We start from the raw sequence: 23410 nt of genomic DNA on the forward strand, positions 1-23410 counted from the left end.
AATTTTGAAATATAATTTACTGTACAATATTTTCTTAATTTTATTTTTCTATAATAATAAAAAATATATTAATGATTTTACGCATAAGTTAAATGAATAAATTGAAACCTGAACAGTGTGACAGACAATTTTATTATTCAAAGCAAATTTAACACTTGGACCTGAAATTATTATTTTAATACTTCCGTGTGAAAATAATAAAAACATTATTTATTTATTAGATAAGTAAACGAAAGAGAAAAACAAACAGAAAAAAACAGAAAGTAATTCATGATTAGTACAGAGACGAGTGTCACGACGACTTGCGGACTACTGTCACAAAGGCCCCGTGAGAAGTGATTAATAAATAACCCCGTAACGGAAGCCGACGCCAGAAGCCGTTATAGCCGTTCGGACTTGCACCGACTTTTATTTTATTATTTTATTTCTATTTTTTATTTTTAGAGGAATTTTTATTTTTGCAAGAACCATCATTTTCTTTGTTAATTTAAAAGAAAGCTAAAACCCAGAGCAAACCCAACCATAGTTCCGTGAGATTTTTTTTTCTTCCTCCCCTTGTTAAACTTGTTTTCTAGTCTTCCGTTTCACCGTGGACAGTTCCCTTCTTCTTCGCCTGCTTCTGCTTCCAATAATGTCAGAGACTCACAGCAATCCCTCTCAACTTCTGGTTTGAATTTCAAATTAAGCCAATAGATAAACCATTTCACTCGTGTTATCTTCGTTTTTCTGATGACCGCCTTCTCAAATACGACTCAAATCTTAACTGCACGCGTTTTAGTCACTGTTCTAGTCTTCTTCCGTTTGAGCTTGGAATTATCTCCTTATCTTTGTTTTTGAGCTTCCCTATCTTTTGGCGCTTAGTCTATATCTGAAATCCATCAACTCCTAAGCTTTGAAGGAGACCGAAGATCTTCAAATTCGTCGAACTAAAGGCTGTCTCGTGTTTTCTTTAGATATATTTTTGTTTCAAGAACTTCAAGGCTAGGTAATTGTTGTCAGATCTTTTTTTTTTTTTTTTTAATTTTTTCCTCTTGTTTTGGGTTATACGTTGTGTTCTGGTATTTCTAATTTCTGCTTTATCCGTTGCTTTCTGGTTGTTCTAATTTCTGCTTTTCATGTTGTCAGTTTGATGTCCATTCTCCCTTTTTTATTTCCCTATTCTATTTGTTTATCTTTTTGCAACATGTTTATTTCTTTTCCTGTAACACAGTCGTGACGTGTTGATATCTCAAAATTTCCATTTGGCTACTTGAGGATGAGGTACTGTTTGGTTGCGTTTTACAATACATCACTTGCTATTTTCAGCTAAACGTTGAAGTAATTTCTGCTTTAAGGAACTGAAAATGTTTACAAAATGCTGGCTAGAAGGATGATTTTTTTCCCTTCGTAAATGAAAGTCTTCGTTCTGTAGTCTGTAAAAGTAAGATTTAAACAGATTCTTGTACTAAGATCTGGTTAGTTCATATGCTATTTTGTTCTTTCGATATGTGCGTGGTCACATTTTGTAACATTGTCGCATTCAGACTTAACCTTGAAGTCTAGGTGCCAGACCGGGCCTCTCTTTATCTGGTGAATCGTGCTACTTGTTGGTGGTGTATCTTATTCTATGTGTTCCAGCTGTGAATCCTTGGAAGCTTTAGAATTCAATTTTGCATATTATTCACTTGAAGATTGTTATAAGCCAAGTATGGGAAAATCTCTATCGGCAAAGTTGGCCAACCTGGATTACCATTGAGTTTGGAAGTCTCATAAGGTTGTGTGCTAAAATTTTGACCATAACAGTTAAAACATTGTGTGGTCTTTGTTGCAGCTGGAGAGTATGAGCTGAGCAAGAGATGCCGTCAGTTTGTATTGAGCTGTAATGAAGAACTTACAGGTTTGATTATAACATCTCTCACTTAGGCCTTCCCCTACTTGTTCCCTCTCAGTTTCTTCGTATTGTTTTTGCTTTAGGCCACTATGAGGAATCAAACTTTAATGTGAACGAGTGCCATCCGATGCATTTCCCCTATTTTGTGATGCGTGCATACGCACTTGCAAATGCTTGTGTGAATAAAACCTCTCTTTGTATAGTCTTCTGCATTTCGTAGCCACTGTACACATCTTAGGAACATTTTGTTTCAGTCTATAATTTCAAGAAAATGTGTTCTAATCCTTTTTTCCCCTTTTGCATTATTTAGTAAGCAAAAGATGAATTATTGATCTTACCAGGCATTTTCCCTTTATTTTTCTTTCCTTGATTGTTATGAATTCAAGTAAATTTGAAGGATCCTGACCTGAGGGAAATAGAAAGAAAAGGGAGAAGAACATGCAATCTTGGATATCAATGTTCTCAATAACTATCTAGCTCATCAGTTATGTGTAGTCTAAACTAATAAAGGTGCTTTATATAGACATTAAATACATAAAATGGGAAAATAAATCCCACTTGTTAGTTAAATCCAAAATCTATTTGAATAGATTTGTTGAGAAAACCTGCATAATCATGGCTAGTGACAAATAAATCCTAGTTGTGTTAGGCTTTTATATGTGGTTCTCAAAGGCTACCATTCCATGTCTAAGACAGCTCTTTATGGGATTGCAGAGCACTCAGGAAGTAAAGTCTTCGACCCAAGGTTCACACGAATCCCAAGGTGACCAACAAAACAATCAAACAACAGAAGCTCCCTTAGCAGATTCTGCTTCTGTATCTGCTTCAAGCAATGATGGCAGAAAAGTTTCACGTCAAGACATTGAACTGGTAAAGACAGCCTAATCCTTCTTTTTGGCTCTTCAATGGGCAGTTATGCTATGCCCTGGTAAATGACAAAGCAAAAGATGAAGTGAAAGAAGAAAAAAGTGGCAGTGTGGGCGTCACCCTCGAGAGAGGAAAACTATGAAAAATAGAATATTTAGAGTAGGAGTTTGGAATAAAATAGAGAATTATATTGTACTAGTTAGAAGTCTACAGTTTAAGAATTTCCTTAATAATTTTATTTGAAATTAGCCCTTTGAAATAAAATCGGTAATTCTTATGATTCGGAAATTTTTATAATTAGGAATTTTTTGTATCCTAAAATAAGAAAGCTTAGTCTAGAGCTCCTATATATAACAAAATCAGAAAATAATTGATTAAAAACAGGTTCTAGAGTTCCTTAACGTTAGAGATCGTTGGGTTCTCCTTAATGAGCCCCAAACCATAAATGGTACATGTCTCAAACCTTTAACCTGATCCTATATATGGGATCTTATCAGTTTGGTCCTGGAGTTTAGGCTATGGGTGACTCAAAAGCTTTTCAACGATAATTTGAAGGATTTGTACTTATATACCAGGATGACAAAAAACAGTGATTGCACAGAGAGAGAAACTGAAGGTCTAGAGGGGAAAAGTAAAAAGAATTACCATGCAGCTCAAACTCCTCTTCAAGGAGCTGTCTGGTAGCAAATCAGATGGGAATTCTGCAACTGAGGCTAGTGTCCAGAAGAGTAGCTAAGGGAAGGGCAAAAGAACAAGGATATCTAAGATTAAGGTAAACATCTTTGCTCCCCAAAAGGCACAGTCATATCCTCCCTCTTCATACACTGTGCAATTGTTGTACATTCGTCAGTAGGTGGGAATTCAGCAGATGGAGTTCCTTTCTTTTTAGAAGAATTTGAAGTCATGGCTTCCTGTGACATTGATAATCTTGCGAATAAAATAAAATAAAATGATCAAGTCAAGTAAAGAAACAGGCCCTGTTTATTTTCATTCTTTTTGGAACTTTGAAACCATCCTCCACATCTTCTTTCTCCTCTTAATGCATTCAAGCATTGCTTCCTTGACTTCATCATTTTATTCAGCTTTTGCACGAGATTGTTGACATCACAAGGTGCCATGACCCTGTGTTATGTTGAAAAGCATAGGTTCTTCATGGCTTCTAACAACAAAAGGAACCTTAACTTGCTCGACTGACAATGAATGACCCATTGGTTCAGACTGTAGACTAAGGAGGATATGACTCTGCATCATGGGAACAAAGATGCTTAACTTAATCTTAGAGATCCTTACTGTGCTGTCCGTTCCTCGCTGATCTGCTGGAGACTTCCTCTGGTGTGAATTTCCCTTTTGATTTAGTGCCAGAAAGCTCCTTGGGAAGGAGTTTGAATGGCATGGTCAATCTTTTTGCTTTCCTCCCTGGCCTCATGGTCTCTCCCTCTCTCTCTCTCTCTGGATGATCACGGTTTCTGTCATCATGTTATGAAGGCTCTTGCTTCGATGTCAATTTGATGGGGTCCCATATTTAGGATAGGTTGTGTCACGATATTTGGAATTTAGGGGTCTCCTTAGGGAGAACCTACAAATCTCTGAGAGTTAAGGTACCGCACAACTTACTTTTAATTAATTATTCTATGATTATATTATAAATATGCAATTTATTTGCTTATTTATAGCAAAGCTCTAAAATAGGATTTCCTATTTTAACATACGTAAAACTCCCTAATTATAAAATTTACTAATCATAAGAATTTCGTATTTTGTTCCAGAATCCTAACTAGATAAAATTGTGCAAGTAAATTTTTCAACTGGAAATTTCTGACGAATGTAAAACAATTTCCTATTTTATTCAACTCCCATCTAAGTATTCTCTTTTTTCTTTATCAAATCTAAAAGTAGAAAAGCTTAGGAAGATCAGTCCAGATTTCCTTTCTCCTGCATGAGGCCCACACTGCACTTTTTTCCTTCTTATTCATTGCTGAATATTTGGGCATAAAAACCTGGTTCCGTTTCCTTTTGTAGTCTTCAATTTTGAAGGTGAAATAATCTATTTTTATCTTTTACTGATCACAGTTTCTGAAAATCCTTTATGTAGGTCCAGAATTTAATAGAACGATGTTTGCAGTTATACATGAACAGGGATGAGGTTGTAAAAACCCTCCTCACTCGTGCAAGGATAGATCCTGGATTTACTACTTTGGGTAGGTTTCCTCGAAAAGTATTTGTTATTCTTTGTATTCTTGTTAATATATTGTAAAGTTGCACGGTGTTTCTTTTCTTATAAAAAGGTTGTAGGACACTGTTTTGTTAGTTTTAATATGTATAATTAAAATATTCTCAATTTATGTTCTCAAATTTTATATTCGTAATAGCATTGATCTTTGTAAACTAAGATGAAAATTTTTGTAATCATAAAATAAAAATCCTTGTAATGATAAAATAAAAATCCCACTTCAAAAAGTACTATCTGGATTCTGTAAATTCTTGGGAGACTATTAAACTAGTACCATGGGTGACCATTGTATGATATAAGTATTCCTAGTTTGTATTTCTTCTAATTATTCTTATTGCCTCAGTATGGCAGAAGTTGGAAGAGGAAAATGCTGATTTTTTCAGAGCCTACTATGTAAGGTTGAAATTGAAGAAACAAATTCTTCTCTTCAACCATTTGCTTGAGCACCAGTATAATCTCATGAAATATCCTGTACCTCCAAAGGTTCCTTTGGCCCCAATACAAAATGGAATCCATCCCATGCCTGGTAAGTTCAGAAGTCATAGCTCATTACTGTTGACAGGCATAAGTACCTTTACTTTCTCCGTATGAGAAAAGAAGCTGAGCTTTTTCAGTATACACACATGCGCACACATACACATATTTAGTTTTCTGAAATCATTAACATGGTACATGTGAAAAATGAGTACTGCTAACATATATAGTGTCTTCCTTATTTTGGTTCGGGTTGGGAGTTTGAGTTCCTTACCATAGTTAACCTTGATTGTAGTAAAACTAGCTTTACTTCTGTATTATTAAATCTAACCTAAGCCGTTTTGAATCTCAGTGTGCTAGTAACCCAACTATGCCAAATATGCTTTTGGTTTAGCTAATGACTTCATCCTATGATATGCTTGTTGTCAACACTGCTGAGAAATTGTTTCTTATCTGACTTTGATCTTCCATGCTATAGCGCATTAGTAAGCTTCTAATGCCTACATTGTGAGGGTTATAGTATGAATAATAAGGTTTAATTATTTTTTATCAACTTAAGTTTTTTGGGAATTAGGTCCATCAATTTAATTGTTTCATATATCATAGTGTTAGAGGTCTTGACTGCTTCATTTCTTTACAAATTAAATTAAGGGGCAACGTCTAGTGGACTTATATTTTGTCCACATTTTTCTATTGTTTTAAGCTTTTAAGATAACCATAACCCAGCTTAATAATTTCAGAGCCAACGATTGAAGAATAATGACTTGCTTGGTCCTTGTGAAGCAATCTTCTTTAATGATTGGCCACCGTTCACATGGTTAAGCAGCCTAAAATAAATAAGCTGTATCACGCTTAGGAGCATGGCTAGATTTTCATCTTTCAAGGTGGCTAAGTAAATGTTTGAAGTGTATGCCAATTGTATGTGAAGTAAGCAGTCATTTTTCTATGTATAGAACAAAATTGTGCTATCAAATAGGAGAAATATCATGTGATGCAGAGTGGAATAGCAATAAATTACCTAAATAGATTAGAAATTTTAATTCTATTAAATATAAAACTACTACACTATTTATGAGTATGTTATTATAGTTTTGGTGACTTAGAATTTTATTTTTAATTAGCATTTAGTTTCTCTAGTTTTATTTGTAGGGTTTCCTATTCTTATTAGGGTTAGTATTCTTAATCTTATTAGTTCTACTATTTCTTAGTTTAAATTACTTGGGGAGCACTACAAAGAATGTGTAATTTCACATTTAGAGACATATTCAATTATTTGATAAAATACTTTGAGAATTTTTCAATTTTTTTGGTTGTGTGATATAAATATTTAAATATGATACTTAAGACTTCTTAGTGACTTTCTAATTTTTACTTTTTAGAATGATTTTCATAAATAGGAATGAAAACTAATCAAGCCAAGTAATTGTATAGTTGAGCTCATTTTAGTAATACTTAGAGCTGAAGTTTGAATGAACTTGATTTCTAGCTTTTATATAATTTTTTTTTTTTTTTTGAGATAAGCTTTTATTTAAGGTAGTACCTTTTTCTTACCAAATAGTTAGAGAAGTTCAAATTCAGCTTAATTTAAGATCAGTAGAAAGAGCCTAATCTTAAATGTTCTTCAATTATAGTTTAATTTAAATAAAATAATTGGTTTGATTCTATTTTTGGTCCCTATTTTTACTACCCTTTTAAATCGGTCCCTTAATCTTAACAAGTAAATTTTTTGTTTTGTTTTCAAATTGATCATTCTGTTAATCCCTTATTAAATATCAGCTGAACTACTATAGTGTTTCTTTAGTGTTATAACCTTTTAGTCTTATAATCGTATGAGTTGTGCAAGATGCTTAATTACTACAGGTTTGTATCTACTACTTCATTGGCAGTCAACGCAGCATCAAGGATTTGCCTACTAAACACAGAAGCGTGTTGGCATTCACCAATCACCTTATCTATGAACTTTTGTCATCTTCCTCGCAAGGATCTTGGCAATTAGCTTATACATACAACCAACTAAGCTAATGGATCTAAATTACTTAATGTTGTGGGCCCTGCTAATCTTGACTATGAGCACCAAGAAGGAGTTAAGAGATTTAACAAAAGACCTTGCTTCATGCAACTCCTGAAAATAAAAATAATTAAGCATCTTGCACAACTCATAGCATTATAAGACTAAAAGGTGATGTACTAACATCAAAGAAACACTCAAAATTGGTAGTTGGTCAAGATCTGGACTGAACCAGAACTAATATCTCTGGAGGTGTGGACTAAAGACTGAATAGGAATTAGCTTGACGGAGTCAAAGAGGCCGATAAAGATCAGAATTTTAACACTTCAATTATTGGAATTTTATCAATTATCAGAATTTTTAACCACTCAGTTGTTGGAGTTGAAGAGGCAATATAGATTTTCAGACTATGGGGTGAGGGTGCGACCCGGAGGTTTTTCAATTCAGTTTGGAATTAGTCTGAAGGCAGTGATCTTCTGAGTTAAAAAACTCTCTTATCTTTGGTTGATGAGGGTTGAAGCGACTATTTATGCACCAATAGAACAACCAATTAAGTTATCTCAAAAGTTTAGGAGGCTGAGCTAGGAGGTCTTCTTGTAGTCTAATGATAATTCAAATCCCTGAATGTGTAAGCAAACAGTGACCTCGGGATTTTGTCTTATTTTTTTATAGAAGACTAATGAGTATTTTGAGAGAGTGAACCACCTACCTGTGGCTTAGGTAACCAAGCCTTCTGTAAGATGGTGGACTTTAAATATCAATTACTTGCATCGTTGCTCTAGCTGATGGACTTGTTGGTATTGATATGATAAGGACTTCTACCTGCAGTAGAGTAGTGAAGTGATGAGATCAACAAACTGAACCAGTGGTGGGATTACATGCCCACTAACTGACATGTTCCATCTGGCTATATGAGGTCTCATATAACGTATGCAATGTAAGAATTTACCACTAGTTGCCTTTTGGTTGTTCGAGTTGGTATGCAATCCATTGCTATTGAACAAGCCAGCGGTGTTGCTTATGCTGGTGGTTGTCAAATGTATGAATGAGTCGTATCAAGTATCAAAAGAAAGGAAGCAAAAAAGCAATGGAATTTATTTACAAGTAGAAATCTGAGTTTCACTGGAAGTTTAAGGATTAGGAATGTTACTGAATATTTTTGCTTCTACTTTCATTCCTTTTATGCCAAATGTTAAATTAATTCAAGCTTTCTAAGTACTTCATTTCAACATTCCATCACTGTGACAATATGTTCTGTGAAGCATTTTCTAAAGGATATTCTTTGTTGGGATGGAGCTTCAGTCACAGGCTATAAGCTTATATGATTATTTAAATTCTTTTACCATTGTCATTATTATTCAGTGATACTTGTTTGCAGTGCAGTTAACAACTTACCTATGGGATACCCTATCCTACAACCACCTACAATTCCAGCTACAGGTCAACCCCATCTTGATTCTATTGGGTGCGGAATTTCAAGCTGTCATGTGGTCAATGGAGTCCCTGCACCAGGAAATTTTCATCCAATGAGGATGAATTCCTCAAATGAGTGAGAATATAAACCTGCAGTTTGACATTTATTTCAGTCTTTCATGTATTATTTATCTGTATTATTGCTTTCAGAATAGCAATTTCAGCTAATAGCAGTCTTTTTTGTGCCTGATGTAGCATGGTAATCGACAACAATCTAACTGATACTGCTCCTGTTATTCCACCTAATAGTGCCATGTCATCCATGTCAGACATGCCTGTTAGTCCTACGTCTGTGGCATCTAGTGGCCATTTTCCATTTACTGCGTCAGACATGTCGGGAATGGGAGTAGACACTTCAGCACTTGATACTGCATTTACGTCTGATGTGGCAAGTTCAGTTGGTTTGCAGCTGGGCCCAGATGGAGTTGGAAATTCAAGAGATTCCCTCAGATCATTGGATCAAATTCAGTGGAATTTCAGCCTTTCTGATCTGACAGCAGATTTATCGAACTTGGGAGGTGGGTTGTGGCTAGTTTTATATTATCTCCCAATATATGATTTATTGATTGGTTTAAAGGAGCTGCCTGAAGAACTCAGGGTGTATGGACTCTATCTCATTGAATTCCTTATCTTGGTCTTAATTTGATTGTCCTATGGGCTATAGGTTGATTAGGTGTAAAGTTTTAGTTTGTTGGTAAGTGCTCAGACTTCTAGCAAAGAAGTTATAGGTTCACTACTGTGATTTGTTCTCTTACATATCCTAAACTTTATTTCTTTTGATGTTTCAAAAATTTCCTGAAATTTTTGAATTGCTTTTCTATTGGTTTAAATAGCCACATATGCATCCTCTTGGCAATTGCATCCAATCAAGCTGTTGATGAAAAAAGAAAATGGCATAACTAAGAAGCAATTCAACAGCTTAGGACATTTGACTTGGGCATGTTAGCCCAAAATGTGTCATGCTTCCCCGCATTCACTTGGTGTACTTGGGCTCAAAAGTTTCAAAGGATTGGCCCTAAGGAAAAGATAAACAAGACACTAAAATTTTTAAATTTCAAGTAACATAATATCTCATGTTCAGTAAAGTAATAATTTTGGCTCTCCTAGACATGAGTAAGTGTCGATGTTTTGCTGATTTTTTTACCTGTGTTTCTGTCATTAATATTCGCTGCATTTTACATTTTTCTCCTGAAAAGTTTTATGACAATATGGTTTCTTTGGAAAATGTGTCACTCTGCAGATTTAGGAGCGCTAGGAAACTATCCTGGTTCTCCCTTCCTTCCCTCTGATTCAGAAATTTTGCTTGATTCTCCTGAGCCAGAGGATATAGGTAACAGGAATTGCTCTAATGTTTATTTGTTTCCTGATGTTGAAGAAACAGTGATTTGCAACTATAATCTGATTTATATACTTTCCTAGTTTCATTGATGTCTTTTCAAAAGGTAGTAAGGAAAGCGAGCCTATATTTGAAATAAATCCAAAACTTCTGTGGAATTTATTTACAAACTGACATTCATCTCAATTAGAAGCAGATGTATTTTTTTTATTAAAAGATGATAAAAATTTGACCTCATGAAAGTTCATGTACAGCTAAAACAATGCATTGCAAATTCTGTCAAACTTGATGGAATTTACAGTGTTATATTCCAAATCCAATTGAATTTCATATTGAGATCTGTTTTTATCTTTATTTTTTCCATAGGGGGAAGAGGGATTTTGCATCTCCTGATTGAACTAAATGTAAAATAAATTCCACAAAATCTTTAGATTTATTCGTAATATAGCCTATCGAAAAGTTTTGACTTGAGAATAATATAGGTTTATTAGGCCCATTTATTTTTTGATTGCTCATTTTGATGACACTTGGAACACTGATTGAAATATATTCTTCCAGTGGAGGAGTTTTTTGTGGATTCCGTTCCCGGACCACCATGCTCTCAATCCGATGAAGAGAAATCCTAAACAAGGTGAGGCAAACTTTTCTCCTTAAATTTGTTAGGACAGGATACATTAGATCAATAAAGAAAGCATTGTTATCTTTTTAGCAGACAGTTTGGATTCATTAACAAACTTGAACATTCTAAAGCTGTAATTTAGTTTGATCAGACTGGCAGTGCTAGCAGAGTGACCAGCACGTGAATAGAAAAATAGTCATCTTTTCACTAATAGTTGTAATTTTCCTAGTTTTCAATCAGCACCAGAAGCTAGAGTTTGAGGACTATTTTTCTCTACCATCTTATTTTGATGTACTGATGAAAGTGTCATATTATCCTGATCCGTATGGAGCTTTTATAGACTATTTAGAGAAAGCAATCTCAGTTAATACACAATAAATATTGCTAAAAAGGCCTAAATTAAGCTGTACGCCTCTCCCTATATTACTACTGGGTTTCAATTTCAAAGTTTCCTAGTTTTGCTTTAAACAGTTACGCGCTATGACACCCTCTTTTTACCTGGGTTCTTACCAATCAAGAGCTTTCTAGCAAAATGCAGGAAATTAACAAAGAGGAATTCTCTGGAGCTTTTACAGTATTGATTAAATTGGAAAACCGAGACCTTAAAATTGTAACTTTCGACTGGCACGAATATCTTCATTTAACATGCGATGTTGAGTTACCAAAACTGGAACTGCTTTAAGAAGTCTAAATTGAGTGAAGAGCATGCCATAACTGGAGCAGAATCAATAGTGGTTTTTATTTGCTCCGAGTGTTTTGAGTTCTGGTTCAAAGGTTTCGTTGATTTGTTTTCTATTTAATTCTTAGCTTTCGTTCTCATCTTACTCTTACCATGTACAATTAGAATGTAATTTCTTAGGTCTGACTTTTAGTTGCGTCCATCTTCAATTTTTTTGTAACAAAAAATTCAATTATTAGCGTCGCAGGTGAAGGTTGAAATTTTACCCATCGAAAAAAAAGCGGAAGCGGCAGTAATTAAACACAAAATAATCATAATCTAATTAGGAATTCAACTAGGACAAATTTCCAGTGATGAAAATTTTTGCTGGTGCTCTGACAAGTAGGTATGTTTTAGAACTGGTTATTTTTATTTTTGTTCTTTGTACTCTCTCTTGCTAACACTTATTATACTCCTTATGTTGTGTTGATATTCATCCTAACGGAAAATTTAGTTCTCTCTCAAAAAAAAAAAACCAAAAAAGGTTGGTAAATTTGGATAAGCATTTTTGCACAGGAGAATAAATATTCATTAACAGAAACCATAATTGAGCTGTATTAATTTTTTAAAAAACTAGATTTACTCAAAGTAAAACCCGTAAAAAAAAAATCCTAATGATCTTGTTCACATATTTCTCTTGAAATAAAAAATACAAAGGCTGGGAAGGAAAGAACCTGATTTTTGTATTCGCTTATCAATTTTCTTTGTAGTGGAAATTTAAGGATACCATCTGTAATGCTTTTTTTTTTTATTTTTTTTCTCTTTTCACTTCTAATGGCGTAGTTAAGATAAACTAATTTCATAATCAAATCAGTCATGCACATAGCAATATTATCACAATCTCTTATTCAAAGTCAAGATAAACCTACAATCATGCATGAGACATCGCATAAAATACAATCGTACACACTATCTAAACTACTATAAACTTTTACACACTCAATTCTGCCAAAAGAAAAAGAAAATTTTTATCATGTCGCTCTATACACTAGGTTCGGACACCAGCAACTTCGATTCGGACACCAGCAACTTCGATTCGGACTCCGTTCCTACATCATCTGTGAATAATAAAGAGTGAATTCATATAACTCAGTACAGTAAAAATTAAGTTACAAGTATGAGATGCAACAATATAAAACCCCATATTTCTACCGGTAATTCATTACTTAACCCAAGCCTTACGTTACTATCACCATGAGACTACTCAGGACTAAAGCTTACCCCAATATCTCAACGATCATACCTATCAAGGGTGACCGTCCCCCACGCCACCCCAAGCGTACCAACATTGTCACCCATCACCAAAATTGGCAACCATTATCCGCCTCTCGACCCCTACCAGGCCACGCACGCATACCATTATCATTCACTCTCGTCACCAACATCGGCAACTATCATCTACCTCCTGACTCCTAACGGGCCACACACACCCACATTTATCATTCTCTCCCATCACCAACATCGGCGACTATTATCCACCTCTAGACCCCTAACGGCCACACACACACACAGTTATCATTCTCTCCCGTCACCAACATCGGCGACCATTATCCACCTCTCGACCCCTAACGGGCCACACACACACACAGTTATCATTCTCTCCCGTCACCAATATCGGTAACCATTATCCACCTCTCGACCCCTAACTGGCTACACACACACAGTTATTATTATCTCCTGTCACCAATATCGGCGATCGAGCCCCCTGTCCGTCGGGATCTCTCGACTAACACCCTATCGATGGCCAACCTACTCTCTCTATTCGTGACCACCAATGTCGGTGTCCCCTTATAGGGTACTCAGTAACATTTTAGAAGCACACAACCATAACTTTCCCTTGCCAACCACTAATTTACGGCAACCTATATGTAATTCCCACCATGCACACTCCACAGGTGTCCCTTTCCTACTCTCTAATTTCCCAGCATACCTCTACTCCCAACCACGTTTTCCTTTCCTCTTCTTACACTAATTCCATCCTCCCACCGCTCCTCGTTCTCCCTCTTCCCGCGGCATACTCTAAGTGTTCCTACTCACACCGCGTTCCTCCTTCTCTCTCTTCCTGCGGTCTCCTCCAGGCATACTCACACAAATCTGCTCTCTCTCACAAATCTCAACAACCACACTCCTCTCCCTCACGGACCTCACTCATACTGCATTCCCTCTCCATCATAGACTTCACTCGCACTGCCTACTCTTTCTCTCCCCCCCCCCCCCCTTCGATGCTCACCCGAATCTACTCTCTCTCACAAAGCCCCAGCAATCCCACTCCTCTCCCTCACATACCTCACTCACACTGCACACTCACTCCATTACCGACTTCACTCACCCCACCTACTCCTCTCTCCTCCCTCGGTGCTCACCCGAACCTACTCTCTATCGCAAAGCCCCAATAATCACACTCCTCTCCCTCACGGACCTCGCTTACACCACAATCCTTCTCTCTCACGGACACTCACTCCGCATCCCTACCTCTCTCTCGGACCTCACTCACACCGCCTTCCTCCTTCTCTCTCCTCCCGTGGTGCTCACACGGACCTGCTCTCTCTCACACGCCTTGCTCACACCGCACACTCACTCAGTATCCCTCCCTCTCTCTCTGACCTCACTCACACCGCCTTCCTCCGTCTCTCTCCTCCCACGGTGCTTACGCGAACCTGCTTTCTCTCACATACCTCACTCTCACTGCACACTCACTTCCTCCACGGCCTCCTCCGTATACCGCCACCTCCATTTGCACTCACAAATAAACACTATGTCTCTAACTAAACCAAATTTATCATCAGCATTCAAATCTCAAATCCACACATGAAACTTAAACTTTACCGTACCTCCCATTTCCATCTTCCTTCCTCCTGCCGATCGCACTGTCATCGTCCTCTGTCTTCTTCTCTCTCCCTTCTCGCTCCTCTCCGCTTCGACTCCCCTCTCTTTATTTCTGGAACCTTCTTTTCTCTCTTCTTTTCTCCTTTTCGCCCTCTTCCTTCTCTGTTTTCTCTTTTCTTTTTTTTTTCTTCTCTTCCCTCTTTCTTTCCTTTCCCGTCCCCTATTTATATCCCACCAGCTTCCTCAAAACGACATCGTTTCCCCCACTTTTTTTTTTCAGTTACTACATATACTTCCCCCCTAAAAAAAAATTTGGTCCCTCAAATTTTATTATCTTACCTCCAAACAATCTCGAATAATTTCGTCTCATTTCGTCCTCCCTATCTCCCCCCGCAACGATGACACAGGCTCTCAACATATCCTTCAATACTTGTATCGTCCTCTCCGTCTGCCCATCCGTTTGTGGGTGAAAAGCTGTGCTAAAACTCAATTTAATACCCAAAGCCTATTGCAACCCTCTCCAAAATCTGGAGGTGAATCGGGAATTCCGATCGGAAACAATCGATACGAGAATGTCGTGTAACCTTATTACCTCCTTGACATACAATCTGGTCAACTGCTCCACTGAATCAGTCACTTTTATTGCTAATAAATGAGAAGATTTAGTTAGACGATCAACCACCACCCAAATACTATCATATTTCTTACGGTTACCTTGCAACCCGATCACAAAATCCATGAAGACATGTTCCCACTTCCACTCGAGTATGGGTAAGGGCTGTAACAAACCCACAGGCCTCTGATGTTCCACCTTCACTTGCTGGCATATCAAGCACCTTGACACATACTCGGCCACATCTCTCTTCATGCCCCTTTACCAGAAACTTTTCTGTAGGTTTTTGTACATCTTAGTACTTCCCGGGTGTATAGCAAATTTGGTGTCATGTACCTCATTAAGTATCTCTTCTCGTATCGTACGATCCCCGGGAACGCATATTCTGGTTTGAAATCTGAGTATCCCATCATCCTTCACCCCAAAATCTCTCACTGTCCCCTGTTCTACCCCCTTTCGAATCCTCTGCATCTCGGTGTCCACCAACTGCCCCTCTCTTATTTTCTGAACCAAGGTAGGTTGTGCCCTCAAACTAGCCACATACCTTCCATTGTCCCCATCTTGAATACATAATTGTTGCATGGCTTCCCGTAAACACCACTCAGACACCAGCAAATGGGCTAGCATCCCAGTACTCTTACGACTGAGAGCATCTGCCACAACATTTCCCCGTCCGGGGTGATACCTGATTCTACAGTCCAAATCTTTCAACAGATTCATCCATCTCTTCTGTCGCATATTCAATTCCCGTTGTGTGAACCCGTACTATAAACTTTTATGATCTGTATAAATTTCAAATGTTTCCCCATATAAGTAATGTCGCCACAGTGTTAAAGCATAAACTACTGCGGCCAACTCTAAATCATGTGTTGGATAATTCCTTTCGTGTGTCCTTAACTGTCGGGACCCATACGCTATAACCTTCCTCTGTTGCATTAATACCTAACCCAACCCAACATGAGATGCGTTGCTATACACTGCAAAATCACCTTCTCCCGACGGAATGGCCAATATTGGGGTAGTAGTCAGTTTGCGTTTCAATTCTTGAAAGCTACTCTCATACTTCTCATCCCATTCAAACTTCACACTCTTTTTTGTCAACTTGGTAAGAGGTGCCGCAATGCTCAAAAACCCTCGCATAGACCGACGGTAATATACCGCCAACCCCAAAAAACTTCTGATCTCTGTTACAATTTTTGGTCTTTCCCACTTTACCACTGCTTCTATTTTCGCTAGGTCCATGGATACCCCATCTCTCGACTCGATATGGCCCAAGAATGCTATTTAATCCAACCAGAACTCACATTTACTGAGCTTTGCATACAGTTTAGCTTTTCGAAGCTTCCCTAGCACAGTTGTTAGATGTTCCATATGTTCCCCCGAATCTCTTGAATAAATCAATATGTCATCTATAAAGACAATGACATAGCGATCCAGCAGGGGTCTGAACACCCGATTCATCAAATCCATAAACACTGTAGGAGCATTCGTTAATAAAAAATGCATCACCAGAAATTCATAATGCCCATACCTGGTGCGGAACGCCGTCTTAGTAATGTCTTCGGCTCTTACCCGTAGCTGATGATACCCCGAACGCAGATCTATTTTTGAAAATACTTGTGCCCCTTGTAACTGATCAAATAAATTGTCGATCCTGGGTAACATATACTTATTCTTTATTGTCACTTAGTTCAGTTCTCTATAATCAATGCCCATTCTCATAGTTCCGTCTTTTTTCTTAACAAACAATACCGGGGCTCCCCACGGTGACACGCTCGACCGAATAAATTTCTTATCCAGTAACTCTTATAACTGTCTACTTAACTCCATTAGTTTTGATCTCGCCATCCTGTTGGGAACCTTGGAGATTGGCTGGGTACCAGGCTCTATAGTGAATTCGACCTTTCTATTGGGTGGCAGTCCCGGAAGGTCGTCCGAAAATACGTCTAGAAAATCTCTTACCACTGGTATCTCCTAAACTGTAAGTCTCTTACCCTCGTTCCCTTGTATTACTTCTGAAGTAGCGGCTACCTCCAGAACTGTTATGGCAAACACCCGCCCTTGAACCAATGGTCTACCAGGCTCTCTCGGCAATGGGCAATCCCGCACGAAGTGTTGTGTGCTCCCACACCGATAGCAGCCCCGACCGCCACTCATACATCGCCGATCCCCATAGTTTTTACCACACCACATGCACATCGAGTTGCTCAGAGCCATCTGATATGTAGGTAATGCAAACATAGCCACCTGGTGATACAATTCCGATCGCAACCCCTTCTCGAACCTTCTAGCCTTCTTTGTTTCATTCATCATGACCTCGGGCACAAACCGGCCCAAATCTATATATTTTTCGGCGTACTCCACCACAGACAATCTTCCTTGTCTAAGTTCGGTAAACTCTGTTTCCTTTCGCTATCTCAGAAAATCTGAAAAATGCTCTAATACCAACTGTAACATCCCTTTTTTTTTTCTCTTTTCACTTCTAATGGCGTAGTTAAGACAAACCAATTCCATAATCAAATAAGTCATGCACATAGAAACACTATCACGATCTCTTATTCAAAGTCAAGATAAACCTACAATCATGCACGAGACATCGCATAAAGTACAACTGTACACACTATCTACACTACTATCAACTTTTACATACTCAATTCTGCCAAAAAAAAAGAAAATCTTTATCCTGTCGCTCTATACACTAGGTTCAGACACCAACAACTTCGATCCGGACTCCGTTCCTACATCATCTGTGAATAATAAAGAATGAGTTCATATAACTCAGTACGGTAAAAATTAAGTTACAAGTATGAGATGCAACAATATAAAACCCCATATTTTTACCGGTAATTCATTACTTAACTCAAGCCCTATCTTACTATCACCATGAGACTACTCAGGACTAAAGCTTACCCCGATATCTCAACGATCATACCTATCAAGGGTGACCGTCCCCCACGCCACCCCAAGCGTACCAACATTATCACCCATCACCAAAATCGGCGACCATCATCCGCTTCTCGACCCCTACCAGGTCACGCACGCACACCATTATCATTCACTCTCGTCACCAACATCGGCGACCATCATCTACCTTCTGACCCCTAACGGGCCACACACACCCACAGTTATCATTCTCTCCCGTCACCAACATCGGCGACCATTATCCACCTCTCGACCCCTAACGGCCACACACACACACAGTTATTATTCTCTCCCGTCACCAACATCGGCGACCATTATCCACCTCTCGAACCCTAACGGCCACACACACACACAGTTATCATTCTCTCCCGTCATCAACATCGACGACCATTATCCACCTCTCGACCCCTAACGGGCCACACACACACACAGTTATCATTCTCTCCCGTCACCAACATCGGCGACCATTATCCACCTCTCGACCCCTAACAGGCCACACACACACACAGTTATCATTCTCTCCCGTCACTAACATCGGCGACCATTATCCACCTCTCGACCCGTAACGGGCCACACACACACACAATTATCATTCTCTCCCGTCACTAATATCGGCAACCGAGCCCCCTGTCCGTCAGGATCTCCCGACTAACACTCTATCAGTGGCCAACCTACTCTCTCTATTCGTGACCACCAATGTCGGTGTCCCCCTATAGGGTACTCAGTAACATTTTACAAGCACACAACCGTAACTTTCCCTTGATAACCACTAATTTATGGCAACCTATATGTAATTCCCACCATGCACACTCCACAGGTCTCCCTTTCCTACTCTCTAATTTCCCAGCATACCTCTACTCCCAACCACGTTTTCCTTTCCTCTTCTTACACTAATTCCATCCTCCCATCGCTCCTCGTTCTCCCTCTTCCCGCGACATACTCTAAGTGTTCCTACTCACACCGCGTTCCTCTTTCTCTCTCCTCCCGCAGTCTCCTCCAGGCATACTCACACAAATCTGCTCTCTCTCATAAATCTCAACAACCACACTCCTCTCCCTCACAGACCTCACTCACACTGCATTCCCTCTCCATCATAGACTTCACTCACACTGCCTACTCCTTCTCTCCCCCCCTCCCCATCCCCGGTGCTCACCCGAATCTACTCTCTCTCATAAAGCCCCAGCAACCCCACTCCTCTCCCTCACGAACCTCACTCACACTGCACACTCACTCCATTACCGACTTCACTCACCCCACCTACTCCTTCTCTCTCCTCCCTCGATACTCACCCGAACCTACTCCCTCTCATAAAGCCCCAACAATCACACTCCTCTCCCTCACGGACCTCACTCACACCGCAATCCTTCTCTCTCACGGACTTCACTCACTCTGCATCCCTACCTCTCTCTCGAACCTCACTCACACCGCCTTCCTCCTTCTCTCTCCTCCCGTGGTGCTCACACGGACTTGCTCTCTCTCACACGCCTCGCTCACACCGCACACTCACTCCGCATCCCTCTCTCTCTCTGACCTCACTCACACCGCCTTCCTCCATCTCTCTCCTCCCGAGGTGCTCACGCAGACCTTCTTTCTCTCACATACCTCACTCACACTGCACACTCACTTCCTCCACGGCCTCCTCCGTATACCACCACCTCCATTTGCACTCACAAATAAACACTATGTCTCTAACCAAACCAGATTTCTCATCAGCATTCAAATCTCAAATCCACACATAAAACTTAAACTTTACCGTACCTCCCATTTCCATCTTCCTTCCTCCTGCTGATCGCACTGTCACCGTCCTCTGTCTTCTTCTCTCTCCCTTCTCGCTCCTCTCCGCTTCGACTCCCCTCTCTCTATTTCTAGAACCTTCTTTTCTCTCTTCTTTTCTCCTTCCCGCCCTCTTCCTTCTCTGTTTTTCTCTTTTCTTTCTTTTTTTTTTCTTCTCTTCCCTCTTTCTTTCCTTTCCCGTCCCCTATTTATATCCCACCAACTTTCTCAAAACGACGTCGTTTTTTCCTCTTCAAAATGACGTCGTTTCCCCCACTCTTCTTTTTTTTTCAGTTACTACACCATCTCAAGCCAGCGTGGGAGCAATGTGTGTTATTCTCCCTAGGAATATATGTTGGTGCATTCTCTTTGTTGTTTCATTGTCGTACTAGATAGCTGCTTCCAAAAGTAATGTCCTAACGCGGCTTGGTTAAAAATAAAAAGAAGCCGCTGGATAAATGGAAAGTTCAAAAATTTCATGCTTAAACAGTCTAGAGAATTTACCGTTGGGCCAAACTTCCTCTGCGAAGCATTTTTGTGGAAAGAATGTGAAGCATTATTGATTCTAAGGTGTAATTAGTTTTGGGCAATGTGTAACGCCCACTAATTTTATAATTTTTATTATTATTATTATTAATTTTTTTTATTTTTTTTATTTAGTTTATTTTATAATTTTTGAATTTTAATTGATTTATTTAATTTAATTTAATTTAATTTAATAAAAATAAAATAATAATAATGATAAAATTGGGTAAAAATATTATTTGAATTTAATTGAAATTGATTTTGGGAAAAAGGGGTGAAAATTTAGATTCTGGAGGTATTTTTGAAAAGAAAATCAGAAACCGGAGGTCAAAACGTAATTTAGAAAAATTGTGCCCCGTCAGCGCCACGTCAGCAGCCACGTCAGCGGCCCAGTTAGCAGCCCTGGCCAAACAGGACCTGCCGCGTGGCAAGTCCACGTCGACCCGGGAACGGGCCATGTGGGCGATCCGCGTGCGCGCGATCGGACAGCCCAGATGCGTCCCCGCGCGCACGGACAGTCCAGATTTAATCGCGATGGACGGCCCAGATTTAATCCAAATTAAATCGCGATCGAACGGCCCAGATTAAATCAAAATGGACGGCTGTGATTAAAAGGCAAAGGGAATAAATAAAACCCCCACACCTTACCACAAAAACCCTAGCCGCCAGCCCTCGCCGGAGAAGACGAACCAGACGCCGGAGGAGCCGGCCGCCGCCACCCGCCGCCGTACCGGGGAGTTTTCCGACTGCCGATCGAGGTAAATTTCATACTCCCGGCTCGTTTTTCAATGCTGAGTTCTCCAGTGGCCAAATCAGAGCCAAACTCCTGGAAAACACGGCCGAAACCCAGCGGCGCCGCCGCGCCCCTCCTTAGTTTTTGCCTCCGATGAGGCCCTTTCCGGCCTCCGTTTGATACAATTTTTATATCACCGTGATCACCATTCTTTTCTCTACAGGTTGATCGAAGCCAAATCACCAAAACACGAACCACGCCGGAGAGTCGCCGCACCCGAGAGCACCGCCGCCGGTAAGCTTCGATTTTTCATTATTTTTTGGCCCCCCGAGGGCCCTAGGGTTGTTTTATCGCAGGGACCGATGCAAGTGTGGCCGAATTCGGCCGAAAACGGCCAAAAACAGCCAATCCGAGGCGAATCGCCGCCGCAAACGGCTGCGCTGTCGCCGGAGCAAGGCGAAGCCGCCGTGCCGGAATTGCGATATTGGCCGAAAGGGGCCCTGGGTCTAATTTGGAATTTTTTGGGACACGTGCAGGTACCAGTAGTGCATTTCAGTTTCCCGAGAAAAATTCAGGAAAAATTAGGGACAGCCTGTAGGCGCACTGTAGAGCCGTATTCAGACCCCGAAACAAGTAAGGACTCCTCACCCTATTTCCTATCACGGTATTAAAGTTCAATAAATGATAAAACGGTATTTCATGAATCAATATATGTGTGAAATTGTTTAAGGTCACTAATGGAGCCCGAGTCTGGTGTGTTTGTCGGTCAGTTGTTGTTTGGCCTATTTTACAGTTTAAAATACAGTATGAGGTCTGATGTTTTCATTTCATAGTTTCGTGTGCATATATCACTGTTTTATTGATTGTGGGTTAATGACTGAGAACCGGATGTTGTATGTTGTCTTGTTTGGCATAAATCACTGGTTTGCTTGTTGTGTGTGATTTGATGATGCTGACTGAGGAAAAAGGGAATAAAAGGTTATGTAAATTGATAATTGTATAATGTGGTCAGCCTGAGTAGATATCCTGGGAGATGATGGACGGACCGGGTCCATAGGGAACCCTACCGGGAACGTGGTCTCTCATACCGAACGGGGTATGGAGACTTTATGTGTTTTGGCGCCCATACCGGACGGGGTATGGGGACGGCCCTGGAATCAGGTTATAAATGTTAAGGGTTCACGGGTAGCGGGACCCCTATGGATCCCCATGGATACTAGTAGGCTGATAAATGAGGAAAATATATTGTTTAATAATTGATATGCAAAGGCGTGGTAAGTATTCTGTTATACAGTTCATATGATTTCATGATGATGATAATGTTATTGCTTTCGTATGTTGTTTTATGAACTTCACCGAGGTAAGTGGATAGTAAAGGATTTTATCATTGATAAAAGAATTTGTTGTAAATTATGCTCCATTGGTCTTTTTGTGCTTTCTACCCACCTTTACTTCTGTGGCGGTGAGATAGTGTGATGTCTTTACTGGGCTGGTATAGCTCATTCCTTATTTAACCATTTCAGATCATGAAGACATTGTTCCCAAGCCCGTTCCGCAGGAAGACGGCGAATGGGACGCCTAAAGACTCCGTAGTGATATTTACAGTTTTTTATTTTCGAATTTCTCTTTTAGTTAGTTCGTTCTTTTATACTTTGAGCACGTTTTTTGTTTTATTGTAAGGGATGTTAATCAAAATTTTATTTCGCTTCCGCATTTGACATTTTTAATACACATATTTCATTTTAAAATTCCGGGGCCGTTACACAATGCGAGGGTGAGCAAAATTTCACTGAATTATTGAAGGGGCGGTTTCGTGCTGGGTTTGAGGAACAAGGAAAAGGATAGGTCCTCGTTCTCTCTTTTACAAATTTAGTGTGTAAGAGAACCGGGAAGAAGCCTCCTGCGCACACACTTGGGTTTGTCGAAATCACTTAATTCCTTTTTTATTTACATTTTACTTCTCTTAAGATGAAAATATTCATGTCTTTTTTTTTTTTTTTTTTCTATGATTAAAGTTGTTCCACTGCCTGCTACCAATCGGGTAAGAGGACTGCCTCTGCCTTTGCTCCCTTTAACAAGAAATATTGAATTTGGCTAAATTTCTGTTTAATTTATAGTTAAGTTCTACATTTAAAATTAGTTTTAATATCTGCAATTAGAAATAAACTTTATTGTATTCGCTGTTTTTATATTAAGTTTTTTCATGGTGAAAATTTAATTTCTTTTTTTAAGAAGCAGACAATTATACAATTTAAAATCTAAACAGTGAAAACTAAAAAACACAACCAATTGTAAAATTTAAATATAGAAAATAACTAAAAAACGAAATAAGAATTGAATAGATCCAGAAAATATAAAAAAAAAATGTATTTTGGTGTAAAATATAAGTAGAAGGATGAAAATTTTAAAATGTAAATTTCACG

General features: G+C 39.1%; 1 protein-coding gene across 9 annotated transcripts; it reads left to right on the forward strand.

The window, feature by feature from the left end:
- The first annotated feature begins 492 nt into the window (after nt 1-492).
- On the forward strand, nt 493-22735 carry LOC110808378 (helicase with zinc finger protein). Of its 9 annotated transcripts, XR_015818969.1 has the most exons (11): nt 493-985; nt 1811-1876; nt 2585-2740; nt 4830-4935; nt 5311-5493; nt 8833-8998; nt 9118-9440; nt 10163-10252; nt 10817-10889; nt 11796-11941; nt 22511-22735. XR_015818969.1 is itself a non-coding variant. In XM_088219447.1 (10 exons), the coding sequence occupies exons 2-9, from the start codon at nt 1862-1864 to the stop codon at nt 10882-10884; spliced, it is 1107 nt and encodes a 368-aa protein (XP_088075573.1). In that variant the 5' UTR covers nt 493-985; nt 1811-1861; the 3' UTR covers nt 10885-10889; nt 22511-22735. The 9 variants fall into 9 exon arrangements, 8 of the variants coding, with proteins under 8 accessions (XP_088075573.1, XP_088075572.1, XP_088075574.1 ...); XM_088219447.1 differs by lacking the exon at nt 11796-11941; XM_088219446.1 differs by lacking the exon at nt 22511-22735 and having other exon boundaries at nt 11796-11967.
- The last annotated feature ends 675 nt before the right edge of the window (nt 22736-23410 follow it).

This window comes from Carica papaya, chromosome 5 (genome assembly GCF_054855325.1).
Source record: "Carica papaya isolate Zhongbai chromosome 5, ASM5485532v1, whole genome shotgun sequence".
NCBI classification, from domain to species: Eukaryota; Viridiplantae; Streptophyta; class Magnoliopsida; order Brassicales; family Caricaceae; genus Carica; species Carica papaya.

What these genes read in the sequence shown, in the direction of transcription:
- LOC110808378 (XM_088219447.1), top strand. An exon ending in TCCTGGATTTACTACTTTGG is followed by an intron (nt 4,936 to 5,310) that starts GTAGGTTTCCTC and finishes TTATTGCCTCAG; the next exon opens with TATGGCAGAAGTTGGAAGAG. An exon ending in TGGAATCCATCCCATGCCTG is followed by an intron (nt 5,494 to 8,832) that starts GTAAGTTCAGAA and finishes TTTGCAGTGCAG; the next exon opens with TTAACAACTTACCTATGGGA.